This window comes from Gallinula chloropus (genome assembly GCF_964237585.1).
Source record: "Gallinula chloropus genome assembly, chromosome: Z".
NCBI lineage: Eukaryota > Metazoa > Chordata > Aves > Gruiformes > Rallidae > Gallinula > Gallinula chloropus.
This window is the reverse complement of record NC_140089.1, coordinates 48,660,632-48,679,494: the sequence shown is the minus strand read 5'-3', so window position 1 is coordinate 48,679,494 and position 18,863 is coordinate 48,660,632. Positions and strand designations below refer to the sequence as shown.

The window sequence follows — 18,863 nt, the reverse complement described above, 5'->3', positions numbered from 1 at the left end:
AATCTGTATTGTGTATATTAACTACATACAACTAACTCCATGCTCACTTTCTAAGCTGTATTTCTTTAAGATAATGAACTTCATTTATATATAAATCTCTTAATAATTATCTCAGTAATACAAGCTTTCACATACAGGGCCCCATCACTATTTTATAGTTTCTAGAAGTTTCCCACAAGGTTCTACACAAGGTTGCCCAGGGCTCCATCCAACCTGGCCTTGAACACTTCCAGGGATGGGGCATCCACCACCCCTCTGGACAGCCTGTTCCAGCACCTCACCACTCTCTGTGTAAAAAACTTCCCTCTAATATCTAATCTAAAAATTCCTTCCTTTAGTTTTAATCCATTCCCCCTTGTCCTGCCATTATCTACCCTTTTAAAAAGTTGATTCCCCTCCTGTTTGTATGTTCCCTTCAGGTACTGGAAGGCTGCAATGAGGTCCCCCTGCAGCCTTCTCTTCTCCAGGCTGAACAAGCCCAGCTCCCCCAGCCTCTCTTTGTAGGGGAGGTGCTCCAGCCCTCTAATCATTCTTGTGGCCCTCCTCTGAACCCTCTCCAACAGTTCCACATCTTTCTTGTATTGGAGGCCCCAGACCTGGACACAGGACTCCAGATGGGGACTCACGAGGGCAGAGTAGAGAGGGACAATCACCTCCTTGTCCCTGCTGGCCACCCCTCTGCTGACGGAGCCCAGGGTACCATTGGCCTTGCGAGCTGCAAGAGCACACTGCTGGCTCAGGTTAAGTTTCTCATCTGCCAGAATCCCCAAGTCCTTTTCAGCAGAGCTACTCTCAAGGAGCTCTTCTTCCAGTCTGTATCTGTGTCTGGGATTCTTCCAGCCCAAGTGCAACACCTTACACTTGGCAGTGTTGAACCTCATTAGGTTCACCTGGGCCCACCTTTCCAGCCTGTCAAGATCCCTCTGGATGGCTTCCTTTCCTTCTGTTGTGTCAACCACACCACTCAGCTTGGTGTCATCCACAGACTTGCTGAGGGTGCACTCAATTCCATCATTGATGTCATTGATAAAGACGTTAAAGAGCACCGGTCCCAAGACAGACCCCTGGGGGACACCGCTTGTCACCGGCCTCCACCTGGACATAGACCCACTGACCACCATCCTTTGGCTACGTTCTGTTAACCAGTTTCTCATCCACTGGATGTTCCACCCATCAAATCCACATCTCTCCAATTTAGAGATAAGGATGTGGTGGGGGACTGTATCAAAGGCCTTGCACAAGTCCAGGTAGATGACATTGGTCGCCTTCCCTTTATCTACCGATGCTGTCACTCCAGCATAGAAGGTCACCAGATTGGTGAGGCACGACCTTCCCTTGGTGAAGCCGTGCTGGCTGTCCCGGATCACCTGCGCATCCCTCATGTGCTCCAACATATCATCCAGGAGGATCTGTTCCATGATCTTCCCAGGCACAGAGGTGAGGCTCAACAGCCTGTAATTCCCTGGGTCTTCCTTGCTCCCTTTCTTATAAATGGGAGTGACATGACCCTTTTTCCAATCCCCAGGGATCTCTCCTGACAGCCATGACTTTTCAAATATGATGGAGAGCGGCTCGGCAGCCACATCAGCAGCTCCTTCAGGACCCTGGGATGCATGTCATCCAGCCCCAGAGACTTGTAGACATTCAGTCTCATGAGGTGGTCTCAGACTTGCTCTGCCCTTACAGTGGGGGGAATTTACTCCCCCAGTTCCCACCTAGAGGTCCAGGGATGCAAGGTTCTAGGACCTGAGAATTATGAGAATCCTGGCTGCCAGAGAAGACCGAGGCAAAGAACTCATTCAGTACCTCAGCCTTCTCCTCATCAGTTGCAGCCAATTCTCCTTTCTCATTTACCAAGGGGGGTACGCTCTTTTTGGCCTGTCTCTTCTGCCAATGTACCTGTAAAATCCCTTCTTGTTGTTTGTAACATCCCTCACCAAGTTCAGTTCCATCTGTGCCTTGGCTTTCCTGATCCCGTCTCTGCAGAGCCTTTGAATAATTAAGAGGCATAATGGGTTTACATGGCAAGGGTTTGGTAGCAGGGGAGGCTGCAAGGCTGAGAACAGGGACACTGCCAGATGCAGACAGTTCCAAAACAAACCCACTACCAGACACATCAGTGACACTGGTGGCACCGATGTGATTAAAATATTTAAGAAACAGTAAAAAAACACTGTGCAGGAGTTGCGAATCTGCTTTGCTCATGAAGGGCAACTGGTAAACAATCTCTCCGTCCTTATCTTCACCCACAAGCTTCTTTATCTTATTTTGTCCTACCGAGGAAGGAGAGAGCAGCTGGGTGGGAGACTGGCTGCCAGCCAAGGCCAAGGTGCCACAGACTGCTACTTTATGCTGGGGGAGAGGGGTGATCAGGAAAAGACATTTTCAAGTGACTTCAAAAGTTTGTGGAATAATTTTATCTTTAGAGGGCCCTTCAATGCACTTCAGCAGGTTAACTTGTCCTTTCTGAATCCTTACTAAAGTCAGTGCAGAGATAAGGATTGAAGCACCCAGACTAGTGTCTGTCTGTATATGCACAGAAATACAGTGGGAGGCACTTAGACAATTCAGGCATAATGCATGTGAGACCTCCAAGACAGAGTCCTGCTGAGCAGAACCCTTTTTCACAAAATTCGGGATTTAAGCATTTCAGTTAAATTTCAATACATGAAACTAGCTACTTGACAGTTTATGGCAATAGTAAACAAAACAAAAAAGGTAATATTTGTGCACCACAGTTCTCCACAGCTCTCCTCCTTTGTTTAAGAGGCTTGGCAGAAATAACATATGCAACGTGATAATTTTTAGGTACATACCAGATTCTAGACTACCAGCTATTTAAAATAAATCTGTTGACAAAATATACACTTCTCATTCTTGAAATGACTTAGACTGCCAATAATGAATATGGATTACCTTGTCTCCTTTTAAATAAATTGGAAGACAGCTACAGCAACCTGGAGCACCAGTGAAACAACAAAGAAGGAACAGTCCTAGTTTTGATCTACTGATGAAATTATAAGCAAGAAATCAGCTGCAAGTGGTCGTCTCATTTGAAAGCAATGCAGATTTATGTTTTTCTTTTGCCATGAGCTTTCCATTCCTTTTTTACTTTACATATCCACATATAAGATGCAAGTACTTAAAATGGAGGGAAAGAATTTGTGTCTGGAGTACTTACCTCTACCATCAAATGAAGAGGGAATTAAGCTGGTTACTCCTTCATTTAAAGTTCTTGATGAAGCTCTGCTTTCTATAGAAGTATCTTCCTGTAAAATACACAGTCAAGTATCAAAAAAGTAGGACTAAAATCACTGACTTAAACAGACCTAAGCATAAAACCCCATAAAAATAAAAAGTCCTGAACCCTTGCACAGACAAATGTATAGGGAATTTTGTAGCTTTAAGTAGTAGAACTATCATTTTGACCCTACAGTATTAGAAAATATAAGCAGATGCTTCTCCACTGCTGTACAAGCAAGATGATGCCATCTTACGTTTTACAAAAGCATCCAAGCATGGTTCAATGGTTCAAAGTACAAACAAGAAGTTGTTTTAATGTTCCAAGAACATTAAAAACAAAGTTCATCATCAGGCTCACACTAGAAATGAAAAAGGAAAGTCAAGTTGCAGCACAAAGGGGTGGGGTTTTTTTTGTTTTTTCCTCCATCACAGGCAGTTTTTCACTCAGAGGTTCTGGAAATATGCTGTTTAAAATTATTTATCTTTAAACACTGTCAAAAATGTGACATACTGCTGAATGTGGCAGTACTGTATTCACTAACAAATACGGAACAAAGGAAATCAAGAATATAGTTAAATGCTTACGTCTTAGTATTTCTTCCTTCTTCTAGAATTCAGTTTCTTGTTTCGATCCTTTAGCACATGGCAATTATATCCAATAATCCAGACTTTTTTTTTTTTTTAAAAAAAAAATCTTTTAAAACTACAGGGTAAGTGACTCCCTACCTATTATTTCCAGGCAAGAGGGAAAACAAGAAGCTAAGATCATACATGCTCTGTATAGGCCAAGCTAGTAGTCTAGACCACAGCAGTACCAATCTAAACACTAACAGCTCTTAGGCTGTTGTCTACCTACTGGTAGCACAGACAAGGACAGAACTGTGAGGAAGGGTAAGAGGCAGCAAGCACTGACACCACAAAAAAAAGAAGAAGGAACTGTAAAACCTTTAGGTCTGAAACTCCTTGCTTCCAAGGTTCCTAAACAGGTCTTAAATTGCCACACTGAATGAGAGTATTTGATTCAGAAATGTCTGAATTTCAGTTTTATTTTTATGAGCTCTACAACCTGAAAGCACCAGCTGACCTCTGTGTTCAACAAACGAGACCTCTGCAGTTGACTGAGGCACCGGGCGTGACTCTCCGCTGACCGCATGGGCCCCCTTCTGCGCCGCACGTCCAGCCCCCCGCTGCTCCCCAGGCTCTGCGCCTGGTGGAAATCCCGAACGGCAGCTTCCAACGCAGGTCCAGGAGCAGACTCTGGCTGTGGAGATGGGTTTGACTTCTTGCTTGTAGTTCTACTGAACCTGTCTGAATAAAGCACGTCTAAGTCAACAAATCTGCTTGTGATCACTTCTAGGTATGTTGCACAACATGCTTACTGAGGGCAGTAATTGTCACAAGAGCTGTAGCTACACACAGCTTGGATCAAAAAAAGCCAACAATGTAGCAATTCTAACCAAAGTGTATCCACAACATTGACTCAACAAGCACCTGTAAATTTAGGTGCTCACTTAAGGTGTTTTTCTTATTAGTTTACATGAATTTGTTCAGTCAGCACAAAGACCTAATTCACCATCCCTTTTCATAAAGCCACAGAGGAAAGAAATCCTGTTCCTTAATTATTTTAGATTTAGAAACGTGGTAACAAACAGGAGGCTATAGCACAGCCAACCACTTCACATCTATTCCATGCATTCCTAACCAAACAACATGTTTGTACCTGGCTTCATGGAATCCCTGCTGCACATGGATGTCTGGAATGAAGTCCTGTTCACAATTCTGACAGAAGAGTCATCTCCATCATGCCTTTTCTTGTTGATTTTTTCCTCACCCTCTTTTGACTTCCTCTGCTGCAAGGATTTGTGATGCATTACTCAGCTGATTTTACTGGAACTTTTAGAAGTCAGTAGTTTTGCCTTGAGTTACAGTTAACTACCTCTGCATCTTAAACTTGACCATCAAGTTAATACAACGTGAACAGTTAGTATACCATTACCATAAATAACCCATAAAACCAGAAACAGAGTTGTTATTTAATTTCATCAACCTTGTTAACCATGCCATTTTTAGCACATATTATAGGCCAAGCAAGAGGGATTATTCCTTATGTATCTAGACAAATGTGCTTTTAAGATCTCATTTACCTGAGCACTTCCAATAGTTTAAAATTGTTTGGTCTGAAATCATCCAGTGTCCAAAACCGAGTTTCTTCTAAAACAGAGCCAAAATCCTAAAAGCTTTCCAACCTTCAGGCTAATATATGTTACTGGCAAAACTGGGTAAGACTAACATCACAACATCCAAACCACTCGGTAGAGGCAGAAAATACTTCAAAAAGATACACCTGGATGTTCCCTGTGAAGGAAACATTCGCCTGTCCAGAAAAGTCCAGAAAGCCTTGTGATTCTTGACAGAAATGTAGTTTGGGAGAGCTGGGTTCAAGAATCAGTGTGACAAGCAAAGAACAAGCACTGCGCTTGCACCTATGCATAGGATACTGTATCAGCCTAAACAGTCAGCTTAACTCCTAACCACAGGATACTAGACTAAATTCAAAGTACATCTGGCAGCAACGTTATTTACTCGGCTGAGAGGACAAGGCATTTCCTGACCTCCAAAGCTACACTGTTGAAGCTTTTGAAGATGTGAACAAATTAATACAAAGCTGCAAAGAACAATCTTTTTTTTCCAAGCTCATCAAAAAGGAAAAAAAAAAAAAAGAAGAAGAAAAAAGGGAACAATAACAAAGACTGCTAAACAGGACACAGTTCAGCCCCTACAAAGATCACAAACCACCATTAGGAAACCAAGTTTCCTCACATTACATCCACTGTGCTAATGCTGAGCTAATGATCTTCTCAGGTAGCTTAATTTTTCTCTCAGCAAGAAAACGCCAAATTTTAGATCTCTAGCCTTTGTATCTCATGTAATGCATGCTAGGGCCTAATCTTACAACTTCCTCTACACAGGCTTGACCACAGTGAAGTTACCAGGTCTCTGCCTAGGGAGTAAGGTCCATCAGAAGGATGTGACAGGAGAACAGATTACCTGACCATGTTGGAAACAACAGCAGCCTTACAAATCCAAGAGACACAATGCCTAACCACAGAGGGAGTGGATTAATGACACACGTGATTTTTTTCCTGAATATTGTATTTGGAGGAGTGTGTTATTTTTTTGATTGAAAATACTACCCAAGTTTCAGGTAATTTATCCCCAAACAGACACAAAAAAAAATTTACAGAAGATATTTGCCAAGCATGTTTTAGTTTTGATTGAAAGAGAACACTTCTAATATGAACCTTCTTCCCTCTCCTCGTTAACACAAGTTCCTACTCCCTAGTGTTTACCTGTAGCAGGTCTCAGAAATACTTCCAACACCAGATAAGGTCTCATCATGTATTAGCCACATAGCTGATTACAGTCACCAGGTCTCTTACCTCAGGTTCATGGAAGCTGCCACTGGGCTCAAAATAAGCCCTTCCTCCTTTCCACCAAGCCCAAATACTGAACAGAGGAATAGAAAGCTCAGAAATAAATTTTGTAGACTTTTTTTTTCCTGCGATGCTGCTTTTTGAGGAAAAGGAATTCCTCTCACGTTCAAAAAAATGTTTTGAAAAAAAAAATGTATTGAACCGGAGAATTATTTTTAATTTTTTTTTTTTTAAATCTAACATTGTACACATCACTACCATCCTCTTTATATGCCATACGCTATCACTGCAAGAACTGAACCACTTTAAAAAGGGAACCAAACATTTAGAAAGATTGATATTAGAATCAGAAGTTAAGAATTTAAGTTTTTTAAAAGCATGTGTTTTCTCACCTTTGAAAGATTCTTACTTTCTTGTCTGATTGGATATGTTCGCTCAGCAGATTTGCTGACTAATCCTGAACCATTATTATGTGTGGAGTTGTTAGAATGATACTGTGAGCCAGCTACTGGATAGACATTTGAAATGACATCAGGTGAGTAAGAGCTGCTGGAGAATTCATAGAAGCCAGGATCTCCCAGAACACTATGTGATGGACATTGAGAAAGAAACAGGAGTTATCACAGGGCATATCTTAAACAGATACTTGTTGCCAAATAAACAAGTATTTCCTTGGAAGAAGAATTTGTTTAACAAGAAAGCTGTGTTTCAAAAGAAAACTATTCTGTGTTATTTCCATTAAGCATTTATTCACTGCTATAGACTGTTTAAAAAAAAAAATTGCTTTGAGAAAACATGCAGATTAGCAAATATTTTAAAACACAGATGTTATTTATTTCCAAGTTTGAAAGCCATACTGCTTTGCAGTTCTAAGTCCTCTGTTTAAGATTCTTTGTACTTAGTTTTGATAGGCTTTTTCTTGTGAAACAAAAAGCAGAGTGTAACTATGTGACATGCACTACATACTTGACTGCAGAAATGCAAACATTAAAGAGTAAAGCCTGTCTTAAAATGCCATAATAACAAAGTAGGACTACAGCATAGCATCCTATGGTAAAAGATGACAAAATACAACACAGAATACTACCATAATCATTAACTGATCTGCATTTAACCGTCACAGTTTATGAAAGTGCAACATTTCTACAGCATCCCTTTCTCCTTCAAACGTATGCTTGAAGTTCCCTTCCATTCTCCTCCTACACTCTGTACAGAAGCCAAATGCCAAGATCCAAATTCGATTAAGGAGAAAAGAAATTTCTCAGCTTAACAAAGCTGCGTTTAGTTTTTCAAGCTGGTCACCATGAAGTGTCCAGCCTCTGAATCTTGAGTAGATAACCTCATCAGAACAAGAGAGTTCAGACAACACATTTTAACTAGTGCCAGTCACAGTTCTGATAGACTGTAGTCAAAACAACTCTCCCAGGAACAGCTGACACACTGAGAATAAAAAAGAAAACCTAACTATGGCTCAGGCCCAACAAGGCAAAACATTAACTGTAATACTGCTGCTGTTTGTCTGGTTGGGTTTTTCTTAACGCTAATGCATTTGATGCTAATGCTGTGGGGTTTTTTTCATTGCACAGATCAGGCCATACTCAGCACAACATTAAAATTCTATTACAAATCAAAATGGGTTGAAAATACTGAGATTCCCTCTACAATAAAATGAAGGCCTACAATGAATGTACTGGATATGGCTCTAAGATTGTTAGGGCACACTGATAACGTTGCAGTAACTGCCGAATTATTCCAATGCCTGGAGTTCTGAGAAGCAACTAGAGAACTATGTAGCACCAGAAGATTCTTACAAGACTCGACTGTTTCCTATTCTACTACAGTAGCATTTTTCTAGCTTGCTCTGGGGTTGACAATACTCTTGTAAGTCTGTCATAAACGCCTTTTTTCCTTTTCAGATCTCATTAGAAACACAACTTTTAGAAGCCTGTTGCACTCTCACTAAAACCACCTTTCTGTGGATGCACAGGCTGTGGATGGCACCCAGGAGCCCCGTACATTATTTCAACTTTATAGCGCGAGAAGTCTTCTTGGAGGATCTTCCTCATCCTTTATGTGTTGACCCCAGCCTTGTCACAGAACAACCACTCTAACCCAATAGCTTGATTTAGCCCCTTCCAAAGCACAAATGAGCCAGATCAATCATTACAGACCAGGAAATCCTCCTTAATGCTCTGTAACAATACAAGCCCTTGACAGCAAGAGAGGGTACTAGATGTATGCAAAAATCCCTGTCATGAAGACAATGTACAAGTGTTTCCACATTCAGAATGTTAATGCATCAGAGCTTTTGATTTTGTATGAGTTTTAAGTGTCCAAAACTGGAAGGTTAAAATCCCCCAAGAAATAACATTCAGAAAATATACATACTTATCCAAAGGTGGTTCCTGAACAAATGGGTAGCATGTAGTTAAGTACCTAGGAAAGACACCTGCTTCTGAGGGCTCTGACCATGCCACAGCTACCGCCGCATGCTTTGGAACAAATGGTTTGACCTCTGCTGACAACTTGATGCCCTGAGAAACAAAATGTTTTTTGGCTACGTGCATTTGGATATTAATAAGTGAAAAACACTCATCCTTGTGAGCTTAACTGTCATCAGAAAGTGTTAGTTTGCTCTCTTCTAACAACACATGCAGACCAATAAAGCTCACCGAAAGGAAATGGAGGAAGAACGAGAAACATACCCAAGGAATTTTGAGAGAAGTGTGACTGCCCTGTGAAGTTACTTCCTTTAACCCCATGTTTATGATGAAACACTCACAAAGGTCAGTTACAGAAACGACAGAGCCTTGCTTAAACACAAGATGCAATAATGCTAATACAGGAACTCCTACTTCAGCTTGGAACAAAGCAGCCAAACTTCGTAACATATACTGGCTCTACTGCAAAACCAAATTCTGGGAAGCAGGCAACAATAGTGGCCTTGTGTACATCTGTATCTCAAGGTATTCTCTCTGAAACTAATGCTTTGTCACATATCCTCCTTATTTCTGACACAAATCCACTCAAATTTTCCATTTGCCTTGAATTACCTTCAACTTAGAACTCAGCAGGTGCATATGGAAGGGCATTCACCTGAGACTCAAGGATTTGACACCTCAGTGTTACGCAGCTTTACGTACCCTAACTGCATCACAACTCATCCCTACAGTTAACGGTGTACTTTAGGGTAACTGCCACACTACACAAAACCTGGGATTTTTTTCACCTGCCAAACAGAGTTTCAATAGCTGAGTAACAGAGTAACAGACTTAAAAACATTTTGAACGGTAATTTCAGTACTGGAGGATATAAACTGGTCTCTGCTTCTCTAGTAGCTCAGCAGTCACTTGTATCACAAATATTTAAGGAGTTCTGACAGCTCAAAGTAAATCACCCGTCACTCCAGTCTCTTCACTTTCTAACGTTAGCAAGCAAACACAGAGTGAACATCCACTGTAACAAACAAATGACAAATAAAACGTGGGATGTGCAGTGAAGTACACCGACAGGCATGAAAAACGGGAGCGTGGGAGGTAGTTAAAGCAAAGCATTATTGGCTAATTACTGAGATCGCCGCATCACGGGAAGAAAGCGTGATTTCGGGCTAATCACGAACTTTAAGGACCCCCCGAGCCTGACCAGGAAGTCAGACCCCGCGGAACGCCACGCCGCTGTTGCCGGCCAGCCCTTGCGCACCCACCCGCACAGCGGCTGGGATTCAGGCTTGGCCCGGCGGGGCCGCACGCAGCCGCCCCTCCGCGGCCAGACACCGGCCTCCGCCAGCCCGGCTGCCGCGCCAGAGAAAGGCCGCTGGGCACGGGCCCGGGGGTCGCTGCGGGCCGCGGCAGGCCGCCCGCGGCTCCCGCGCCGGGCGAGGCAGACGGCTCCCCGCCCCCGCTGCGCAGCAGGCCGGGAAGCGCTGGGGAGGGAGCGGGGTCCTGCGCAGAGCCGCCGCTGCCCTTACCTCGCCGCTTCGGCCCCGGCCCGGCCGCCCCTCCGCGGACATGGCGCTGACGAGCCGCGAGCCCCCTCTCAGCCCGCTTCTCCGCCGCCTCGGGCTCGGCGCACGGCGCGCCGCGATGACGCCACCGCGGGGGCTGAGCGGAAGCGCGTCTATCCCGGCCCCGCCCCCGCGGCCCGTCCGGTGACGTAGGGCGCACAAGAACGGCGTCACCGCGCGCGGGAAAGCGGCGCAGCTGGGGGAGGTGGGCGGGGGGAAGCGGCGGCGAAGAGCAGCCCCGGCGGGGTCTGGGCCGGGCCGCCCCCCGGCGCGGGGCGGAAGGTCTTCTCAGGGACACGGCGCTGCAGCCGCCCAGGCGCCGGTGCCAAGGCCCGGGGAGAAAGCGCAGCCAAACCACAGCCGGGCAGCCGCGCCCCTGGCGGCTGCCCCCTGGCGGCACCCACCCCGAGGAGTGAGAACGCGAGGCCTTGGCACTCGAGCACCCAGAGCCTGCGGCTGACCCCTCAGGCTGCCCCAGAGGGGGAGAGCTGCAGCAGGGGCAGAGGAAAGCCGAGGGTCGCTTTCCTCAGGGGATGAGGCAGGTTGCGCACCTCTGCCCATCGCCGCAGTGATGACGTTACACGCGGAGACCGCGTAGTTCAGCTGGTGCGCTACACGCAGATGTTCTTGTGCTGTTGTGCACGAGGCACAATCACTGGCACTACACAGACCCCAAACATACCAGAGCCCCTTTGAAAAACCATCCGGTTGCGTGGCGATCAGCATATGGCCCCCAGAAACCACAGTGACCGTTTCGATGCAATTTATTACTATTCCAATACAGCCCATCCAGTAGCTCAGGTTTGCTGGCGCACAAAGCAAAGCCCTTCCCAAAAACAGACTAACTGGAGTTCCACTGGCCATCCTGACAGACACCAAAGGCAGAGTAAGCATCACAGAAAAAAACGGGGTGCAAGAAAGGAAGTGCAGGCTAAAAATCCAGACTTTAGAGGTTTGCAGCATAAAAAAAATTGAAATACTCAGCACCCTAAATTTACACCCAGACTCAGGAGATGAAGTCCAACTCCTGACTTGACACAATGTAGCAATTAAACTGTGTATCTAAGAGCATTGCCCAAATACTTGGCCACTGAGAGGCCTGGGCCATGATCCATGTGCACAGGCTTGTGTCCCCACGGGTTTTGAGTATGTCCAGAGGAGGAGGTTCCACAACCTCTCTCTCTGTCCTAGCCAAACCCTGGACATTCCTTGGGTGACATACATTCCACTCATCAACAGACTACACTCAGTGAATTGCTTTTTACTAATACCCAATTTATACTTGCCCTGATGCAGCTTTAAGCCATTCTCTTGCATTCTATCACCAGACCCTCATGAGAAGTATGACAACTAGTTATTACAAACTAATTAATCCCATTATAACCTGGATCAACTACAGAGTGTCATGTCAAAAGATAGTTTAAGTATTACCCATTACTGCCAGTTTTCTTCTCAGGTTGCCTGCTGTTCCCAGTTCAAATCAACATAATGAGCTTTGGCCCGTACAGCAAAGTAATTCTAACAGAGAAATAAAATACATTTGCTAAGTTCATTTTCTTTCCTGCAGTACGTACACTTAGCATGTTAAGACAGTGAAGACTGCCAGGTGAATTGGAACTCCAAACTCTTGGTTTCATCAACATGAAATGCTTATTTGTGCTTGCTATGAAGAGGTGAGCCACTGGATTCAAACATGCTTCACTGCAGGAGAAAAACAGACTACAGAGTAATTAAATGTAAGTAACAAATGATCAATCAATTTCCAAAAACCCAAAATCCGTGGAACAAAACAATCAGATAGGCACTTAACATTAACAGAGAAACAGTTAACTTCACTCCTTGAACACCGTAGCAGCCTACTTGGAATTTTGACTGAGCTTTGTTGCTGTGAATAATACAGCTCATGCACAGATATGGATGTATGTTTTGTACACATTAGAAGTATTCACTGAATACTACCAACATAAATACACTCATATACATAGTTCCAGAAGACCCAGGAGACAGATTTGTAGACAGTGGTTCATTTCTGTTCACCCCTTCCAAGAGGCCTTCTGAAGAGAAGAATATGTGGTTCTGTGGAAATAAAATTGAATAGTATCAGTGTCTCCTAAGTCGTCACTACAGGGATGCCTTCTCTTTAGGAAGGCTTGAACAATAGTTGAAGCTTGCCATCAAATAATAAACCAGTTAAGATGTCAAGTTCACAAATGTGGCCCCTACAAGTGTGTAGTACTTATAGACCAACTCTGCGGCAACCTTACAAGTCAGAAAAGTGCTTTTGAAAGTTTTATACCAAACATTGGTAGCATCACAAACAGGAAGGAAGCACTGGGGAGGAAAACCTATTTTTAGTTAGTATTGATTCTGTCTTTCTACCTTAGGTTATTTCTTGAGCCTGAGAATCTCAAAAGCTCCTGTAACTTAAGACTAACAAGCTTTGTACCTAAGTAGGCATGTCACCTTTATGATTTGAAGATACGCTGCTACCTTAAATTTGGTTCAGTCACTGAGACACTAACATAATTCAAGAGCTCACAAGAAGTCTGTCTGTGGGCAGAGGTAGGAACAGGGCATACCTTACATTCTGCAATTCTGGGAGTAAGATATGAAAACTCAAAATAAAGGCTGTTATGTTGCCTTTGTTGCCAGATGGCTAAAACAGCAAGGAGATAAGGAGTCTAAACGTTCTGCTAGATTCCATAGTAGGAGCAATTATGCACTGCATACTCCAGCTGAGCACCAGATGGTTGCTATTTTAGACTCTTTTGGTCCCCCTCTACCCTGTTCAGGCCCCACCTGGAGTATTGTGTCCAGTTCTGGGCTCCCTGGTATACAAAAATACAGGGATCTCCTGGAGAGAGTCCAGCAAATGGGTACAAAGATGATGAAGGGCCTGGAGCATCACTCCTATGATGAAAGGCTGAATGAACTGGGGCTGTTCAGCCTTGAGAAAAGAAGACTGAGAGGGAATCTTATTAATTTTTATAAATGTTAAGTGTGGGACAGGGGGAAATAGCCAGACTCTTTTCAGTGGTCTGTGGAGACAGGACAAGGGGCAATGGCCTCAAGTTGGAGCACAGGAAGTTCCGCACCAACATGCAGAAGAACTTTTTCCCAGTGAGGGTGACAGAGCCCTGGGACAGGCTGCCCAGGGGGGTTGTGGAGTCTCCTTCTCTGGAGATATTCAAGACCCGTCTGGTCATCTACCTGTGTGAGATGTCCTGGGGAACCTGCTCTGGCAGGGGAGGGCGGTTGGATGCAATAATTTCCTGAGGTTCCTTCCAACCCCTAAAATTCTGTGAATCTGCAATTGTTTCCTAGTGTGCTTACCTGGCTCATGGATCATATAGTGAACCCAGCCGAGGCTCTGCTGAACACCTAGTCGTCTCCACTCCTCTTCAGTCATCAGGTGAGACTTTGGCACTTGTTTTGAAAGTTCTTTTGGCAGCATCACATGTCTGTGGAGGTTCAATAATTAAACACACTACATAGGTCAATATTTACATCTACACCAAAATACACCAAGAAGTTCAGTTATGAGCACTAGCATTCCAGACAAGCCTAGCATGCTGACTGATACCACTAGTTTGATTATGAAACTCTTGTCCTATAGCCCAGTCTTATACTGACTTTGTCTACCACACATTACCATCTGAGATGCGACTGTATATGGAAATGGTCAACCTACTTGCTAGAAAAGACTAATTCTGCCTAATCGTGTTACTTATGTTCCTTGCAGTCGGCTGTCATAGCAGCCATTTTAAAAACAAGGACTTTGGACTTTTGGGATGATTGTTAACATCACTTTTGCTTGTTTTCTGCATTTTGCAACCCAGAATACATTTTCCCTAGAGACTACCGTGCCGATTTAGGGAGACAGAACACTGACATCAGTGAAGAGCCCAAATCAGTCAGCTGAGGGGGACACATACAGCCTGCTCTCCACAGCTGCAAGTTTCTTTATCCATCAGTAGAACACAAAGCATTTCACCTTGGTTTTGAGATCGTAAGGCAGCTGGTAAGAGGAACACTTGGATCTCCACACAGAGGAAAGAAAAAGCCTGATTCACTGCAGTGCTTTGAAGCGGGCAGCAGGACGAACGCCCGGCTCCCCAGCGCCCTCCCCGGCTCCCCAGCGCCCTCCCCGTCCCTGGGGCGGCACCGCCCCGCGCGAGCGCCACCCAGTGGGCGGGCGGGGCCGGGCGCCCTTTCGCGCCCCGCGGCGGCCACCAGCCGGGCGGCGCCAGCGGGGCCGAGCGCGGCTCTGGCGCGGCCGTTTCGCTGCTGGCCGGGGCCTGCGTTGCGCGCTGGCCGAACGAGCGCCTCGGAAGCGCCAGCCCCGAGCAGCAACCCGATCGCTCGCCCCCCAGCTGGCGGAACGCACCGCAAAGAGGCGAGGCAGGGCAGGGCACAGCCCTCCCCCCGCCTTTAAAACCTTCCGACCCCGCGGAAGCCGGAGCCACGCTCACTGCCGCCAGCGGCGGAGCCGCGCTAAGCCCCGGGAGAGGCGCCCGCCCAAGCCGCCCCCCACCCCCTCCGCGAGGGTCGGCAGCTCCCGCCAGCCGGCCGGCCCGCCTGTAGCCTCGTACCGGTACTCGTACTGCTCGTCAGAGTACTTGTTGGAATAGTAGATCTGCTTGTAGGCCATGGCAACGCGCGGCGGCAGAGGAAACAGTCACCCGCTCTCCTCGGCCACAGGTTGGGCTGCTGCGCGCCGCTGGGTTTAAATCTCAGAGCTGAAGCGTTACTGGCCGCCGCCACGGGCAGCCAATAGCGTGCCGCGCCCGCCCAGCCGCCGCGTGACTCGGACGCTCGCCCACTCGCCAATCCCCGAAAGCCGCAGGGGGCTCTTACGCAAGGGGGTGGGGGTGGTGACGGTTGGGAAGCGCGGAGGGGCGGGGCGGGGCTGGGCTGGGCTGGTTACGTCACGCTGGCGAGGGGCGGGCGTAAGGCGTAGCGGGGCGGGGATTGGGCTGGTGGTGGCCCGGACCGGGTGGTTCTAGCAGTTTCTAGGCTGTACGAGGGGGCGGGAGGGGGCGGGAGGGGGCGGGGTGGGGGAGGGAGGGCGGAGCGAGCTTGAGGCTGCTGTGGGGCGGTGAGCTGCCGGTCTCGCGGGCTGCCCCCGCGCGCCTGCTGGCGGCCGCGGGCGGGTAGGGCAGTGCTGGTGGCGGGCGGCGGGCGGCGGGCGGCGGGCGGCGGGCGGCGGGCGGCGGGAGGGAGCCCCCCTGCCGCCTGCGCACAGCTCCAGGCTCAAGCCGGCGCCCTGCCCGGGGGCCGGTTCCGCGCTGCGCAGGCTGCGGCCCGGCAGGTTTTGTGGGTGGGCGCTCCCCTGCCCTTGAAAGGCCGTGGCGTTTGAGGCGCTTCCCCTGCTGGTTACTCAGAACGCACACGGAAGGCGAACGCGGGCGCAGCCGTGTGCAGCGCTGTGCGGGGTCTGTGGGCAGGGTTTCAGCTCACAGGCACGCTGAAACTGCAAAGCGGCCTAGCGAAAGCACGGTCCAACATAAGCATCTCGCCAGGGCTTTTTAGGGGTACTCAGGGCCTAGGAAGTGAATGTTACCTCAGGCACCAGGCTTTTTCAGTGTGTAAATACTGAATTTTCTGCTTTCCCGGAGTCCAGTGGTATTTCTTGGGTGTAGCTACCCTGTGATACAAGGTAACCCTGGTGCGAATGTTGCCAGATAGGGTGAGAGCAACATCGCTTTCTTCCACAGGTTCTGCTCCCCGCCTCCCCCCGCTTCCCGCCCTTTCCCGTGTTCTCCCAGGTATTCTGTCTTCCCTCCTGTTGGGCCTCTGCAGCGAAAAGACTGTAGTTTTCATCTTCTGCTTCCATAATGCTAACCAGAAATGTGGGTATGTTCCCTGACCACATAATGCATCTGTCTGAAAACTCTTCTGTTCGGGGAAAAAAAAATACCAGGGTCACGCAAAGCACAAGTGCTGACGCACATGCATGAGTAGGGATCATTGTTTTCAGGGGCATTGTTTGTTTGCTGCCCGATGTGTTAAATACTAAAGTTTAAGTCAGTCTCACACCTTATAACTGTTGAAAGGAGCCATTAGCATAATACAGCAGTAGTATTTTTCTCTTGACTGAATGTTAGGGCATGTTGACACAGGTCATTTGCAGGCGAAATGAATTAAGTATTTTTGTACTGGTGTAGTTAACCGTCTGAAATTCCTTTCAGTAACAAAGATCCTCAGCAGGAATACCAATTTCAGCATAATTGCACAGGTACAAATCACCCGTGATTTTTTTCTAAGGCATTGGTTTGATTATGCAGAACAAAGGGTTTTTAGCTTAGTTTCAGTCGGCACAACTCTTGCTTTGAATACTGAAAGCAGAGACTACACATTAACTTCTGTTAGGAATGATGTTGTGTAATAATGGAAAAAGAGATGAAGACACCACGACAGAGGAGTTCTGTTGGACAGAAGATGTTTCACTTTTGTGCCTTTCAGTTTACCTCATGAAGATGGAACATGAGAAGAAAATTTACCTTTATGGAAGGACATGTATAAATCTCCTTTGAGTTCACTTGGAAGTGAAAGCCTGTGTGATAAATGACTCGGTCCCAAACAGAATTATAATCAAAATGGACAATTTATTAAACGAGTAAAGGCAAGCAAACACCGCTGGGGTGCACAGGCAGCGCCGGGAGTCTCCGCTCCACCAAGACGCACACTGTACAGTTCCAGTCCCTGGCTTACATGGCTTCCAGGGATAGGCACATCTTCTTTCTACGCATGCTCTCTTCCCCCATCTGGTGGATGTTTTGGCTTAGCTTCACCGTCCACCGGTTTAAACTGACACGCTGGAGTGCCCACCAGGCGACCCCCACAAGACACAACAACTATATACATCTTAAACTGCCCCTCCCAGGCCGGTGGCCACACAAGGGTATGTGGGAATGTCATGTTTCATTATGCCATATCAACACAAACCAGATGGACATACTCCACAGCCTGTAATCCCTTTAAAAAACTTTTCCTTCTATTGCAGATACTCAAATAATTTTGAAGAGGATTAAAAGGATTGTTGGGCAGATCTGTGTCCATATCTCTTGAAATCTTTCACATTATTTAGAAATCCTTGCTCCTTGGGATTGAAGGACTCCATTTGTCAGACAATTTGTAGACCTAACAACACTGACATAATGGGTTTAGTAATCCAGGGTTAGGAGACCTTGTTTCGTACCAGAGTGTACTTTCAGCTGCTTCTTTTGTAATTTCTTTTCACTGACAAAACTTAGAAATATTAGTGAATGATAAATAATGCTGTATAGTACCAGAATTTGTTAAATTCCACCGTTAATCTGATATCCTTTTACTAAAATGAAAAACTTAATGTAATGGATATTGTTTGTAAAATTGCTGAAATAAAGTAGTAAGATTCCTAAAAATATATGTATTTCGTATAATATTAACACTCAAAGCCAGTGGCAGTCACACTGCAAAGAAGGGAATGAACTGTTCTGTACTCAGCATGGAGGGAACAAAAATGTTTAAACTTTGTCAAGGCAGCTTTGGGGTAAGCCTTAGGAAACATTTCTTACCAGAACCTAATTTAAGAACTGGAGCAAGAATGTATTAAAGAATATTTTAGAAAAAAAATACATCCTGCAGGAATGTTTGACATCCAACTGGTCCTGTATCTGATCTGATTTATTTGAGGACTGCTTTCTGTGGTTGTTTCAGTTACGCCTTCCCATTTTAACTTTTGCCAGTATTGAGCTGGAGAACAAAAGTACTGCTTTTGCTCCTATTATCCTTTTAATTTGAATTGTAATACATTTTTGTATTCAAACAAGTTAGTTTCTGGATTTAGGATTACCAGGTGATGGATCGAGATTCTGACTTTAAAGAGTCTGAACCAGATCAGAAGTGAATGAAACCTGTCATAGTTTTGCGTATCTGGGTTCGGGTGGAGAAGGTGGGGCTGTAGGGATGGTTTATGCAAGAAGCAGCCAGAAGCTCTCTGCAGGCCCCAGAGAGTAAACAGAATCCCAGAATCACAAGGTTGGAAAAGACCTTTGAAGACCATCAAGTCTAACCAATCCCATCCTTAGCTAAACCATATCCCTAAGTACCTCATCTACCCTTTTTTTGAACACATCCAGGGATGGTGACTCAACCACCTCCCTGGGCAGCCTGTTCCAGGGCCTGACAACCTTTTCAGT

General features: G+C 46.1%; 2 protein-coding genes across 2 annotated transcripts in view; both read right to left on the bottom strand.

Moving 5' to 3' along the window:
* Positions 1-11,544, bottom strand: part of SECISBP2 (SECIS binding protein 2) — a gene marked incomplete at its 5' end in the record, with an annotated part of 28,784 nt that extends 17,240 nt beyond the window's left edge. Inside the window, 7 exons of the mRNA XM_084278414.1 lie at positions 3,182-3,269; positions 4,328-4,551; positions 4,964-5,093; positions 7,070-7,262; positions 9,114-9,234; positions 10,381-11,168; positions 11,363-11,544. Coding sequence (XP_084134540.1) covers positions 3,182-3,269; positions 4,328-4,551; positions 4,964-5,093; positions 7,070-7,262; positions 9,114-9,234; positions 10,381-11,168; positions 11,363-11,544 — 1,726 coding nt within the window. The remainder of the gene's footprint in view (positions 1-3,181; positions 3,270-4,327; positions 4,552-4,963; positions 5,094-7,069; positions 7,263-9,113; positions 9,235-10,380; positions 11,169-11,362) is intronic.
* Positions 11,545-12,703: 1,159 nt separating this feature from the next.
* On the bottom strand, positions 12,704-15,331 carry CKS2 (CDC28 protein kinase regulatory subunit 2; the record flags this gene model as incomplete). The annotated part of the gene is made up of 3 exons (XM_084278582.1): positions 12,704-12,756; positions 14,014-14,141; positions 15,273-15,331. 3 exons carry the CDS (start codon positions 15,329-15,331, stop codon positions 12,704-12,706), a joined length of 240 nt encoding a protein of 79 aa, XP_084134708.1.
* Positions 15,332-18,863: the final 3,532 nt, after the last annotated feature.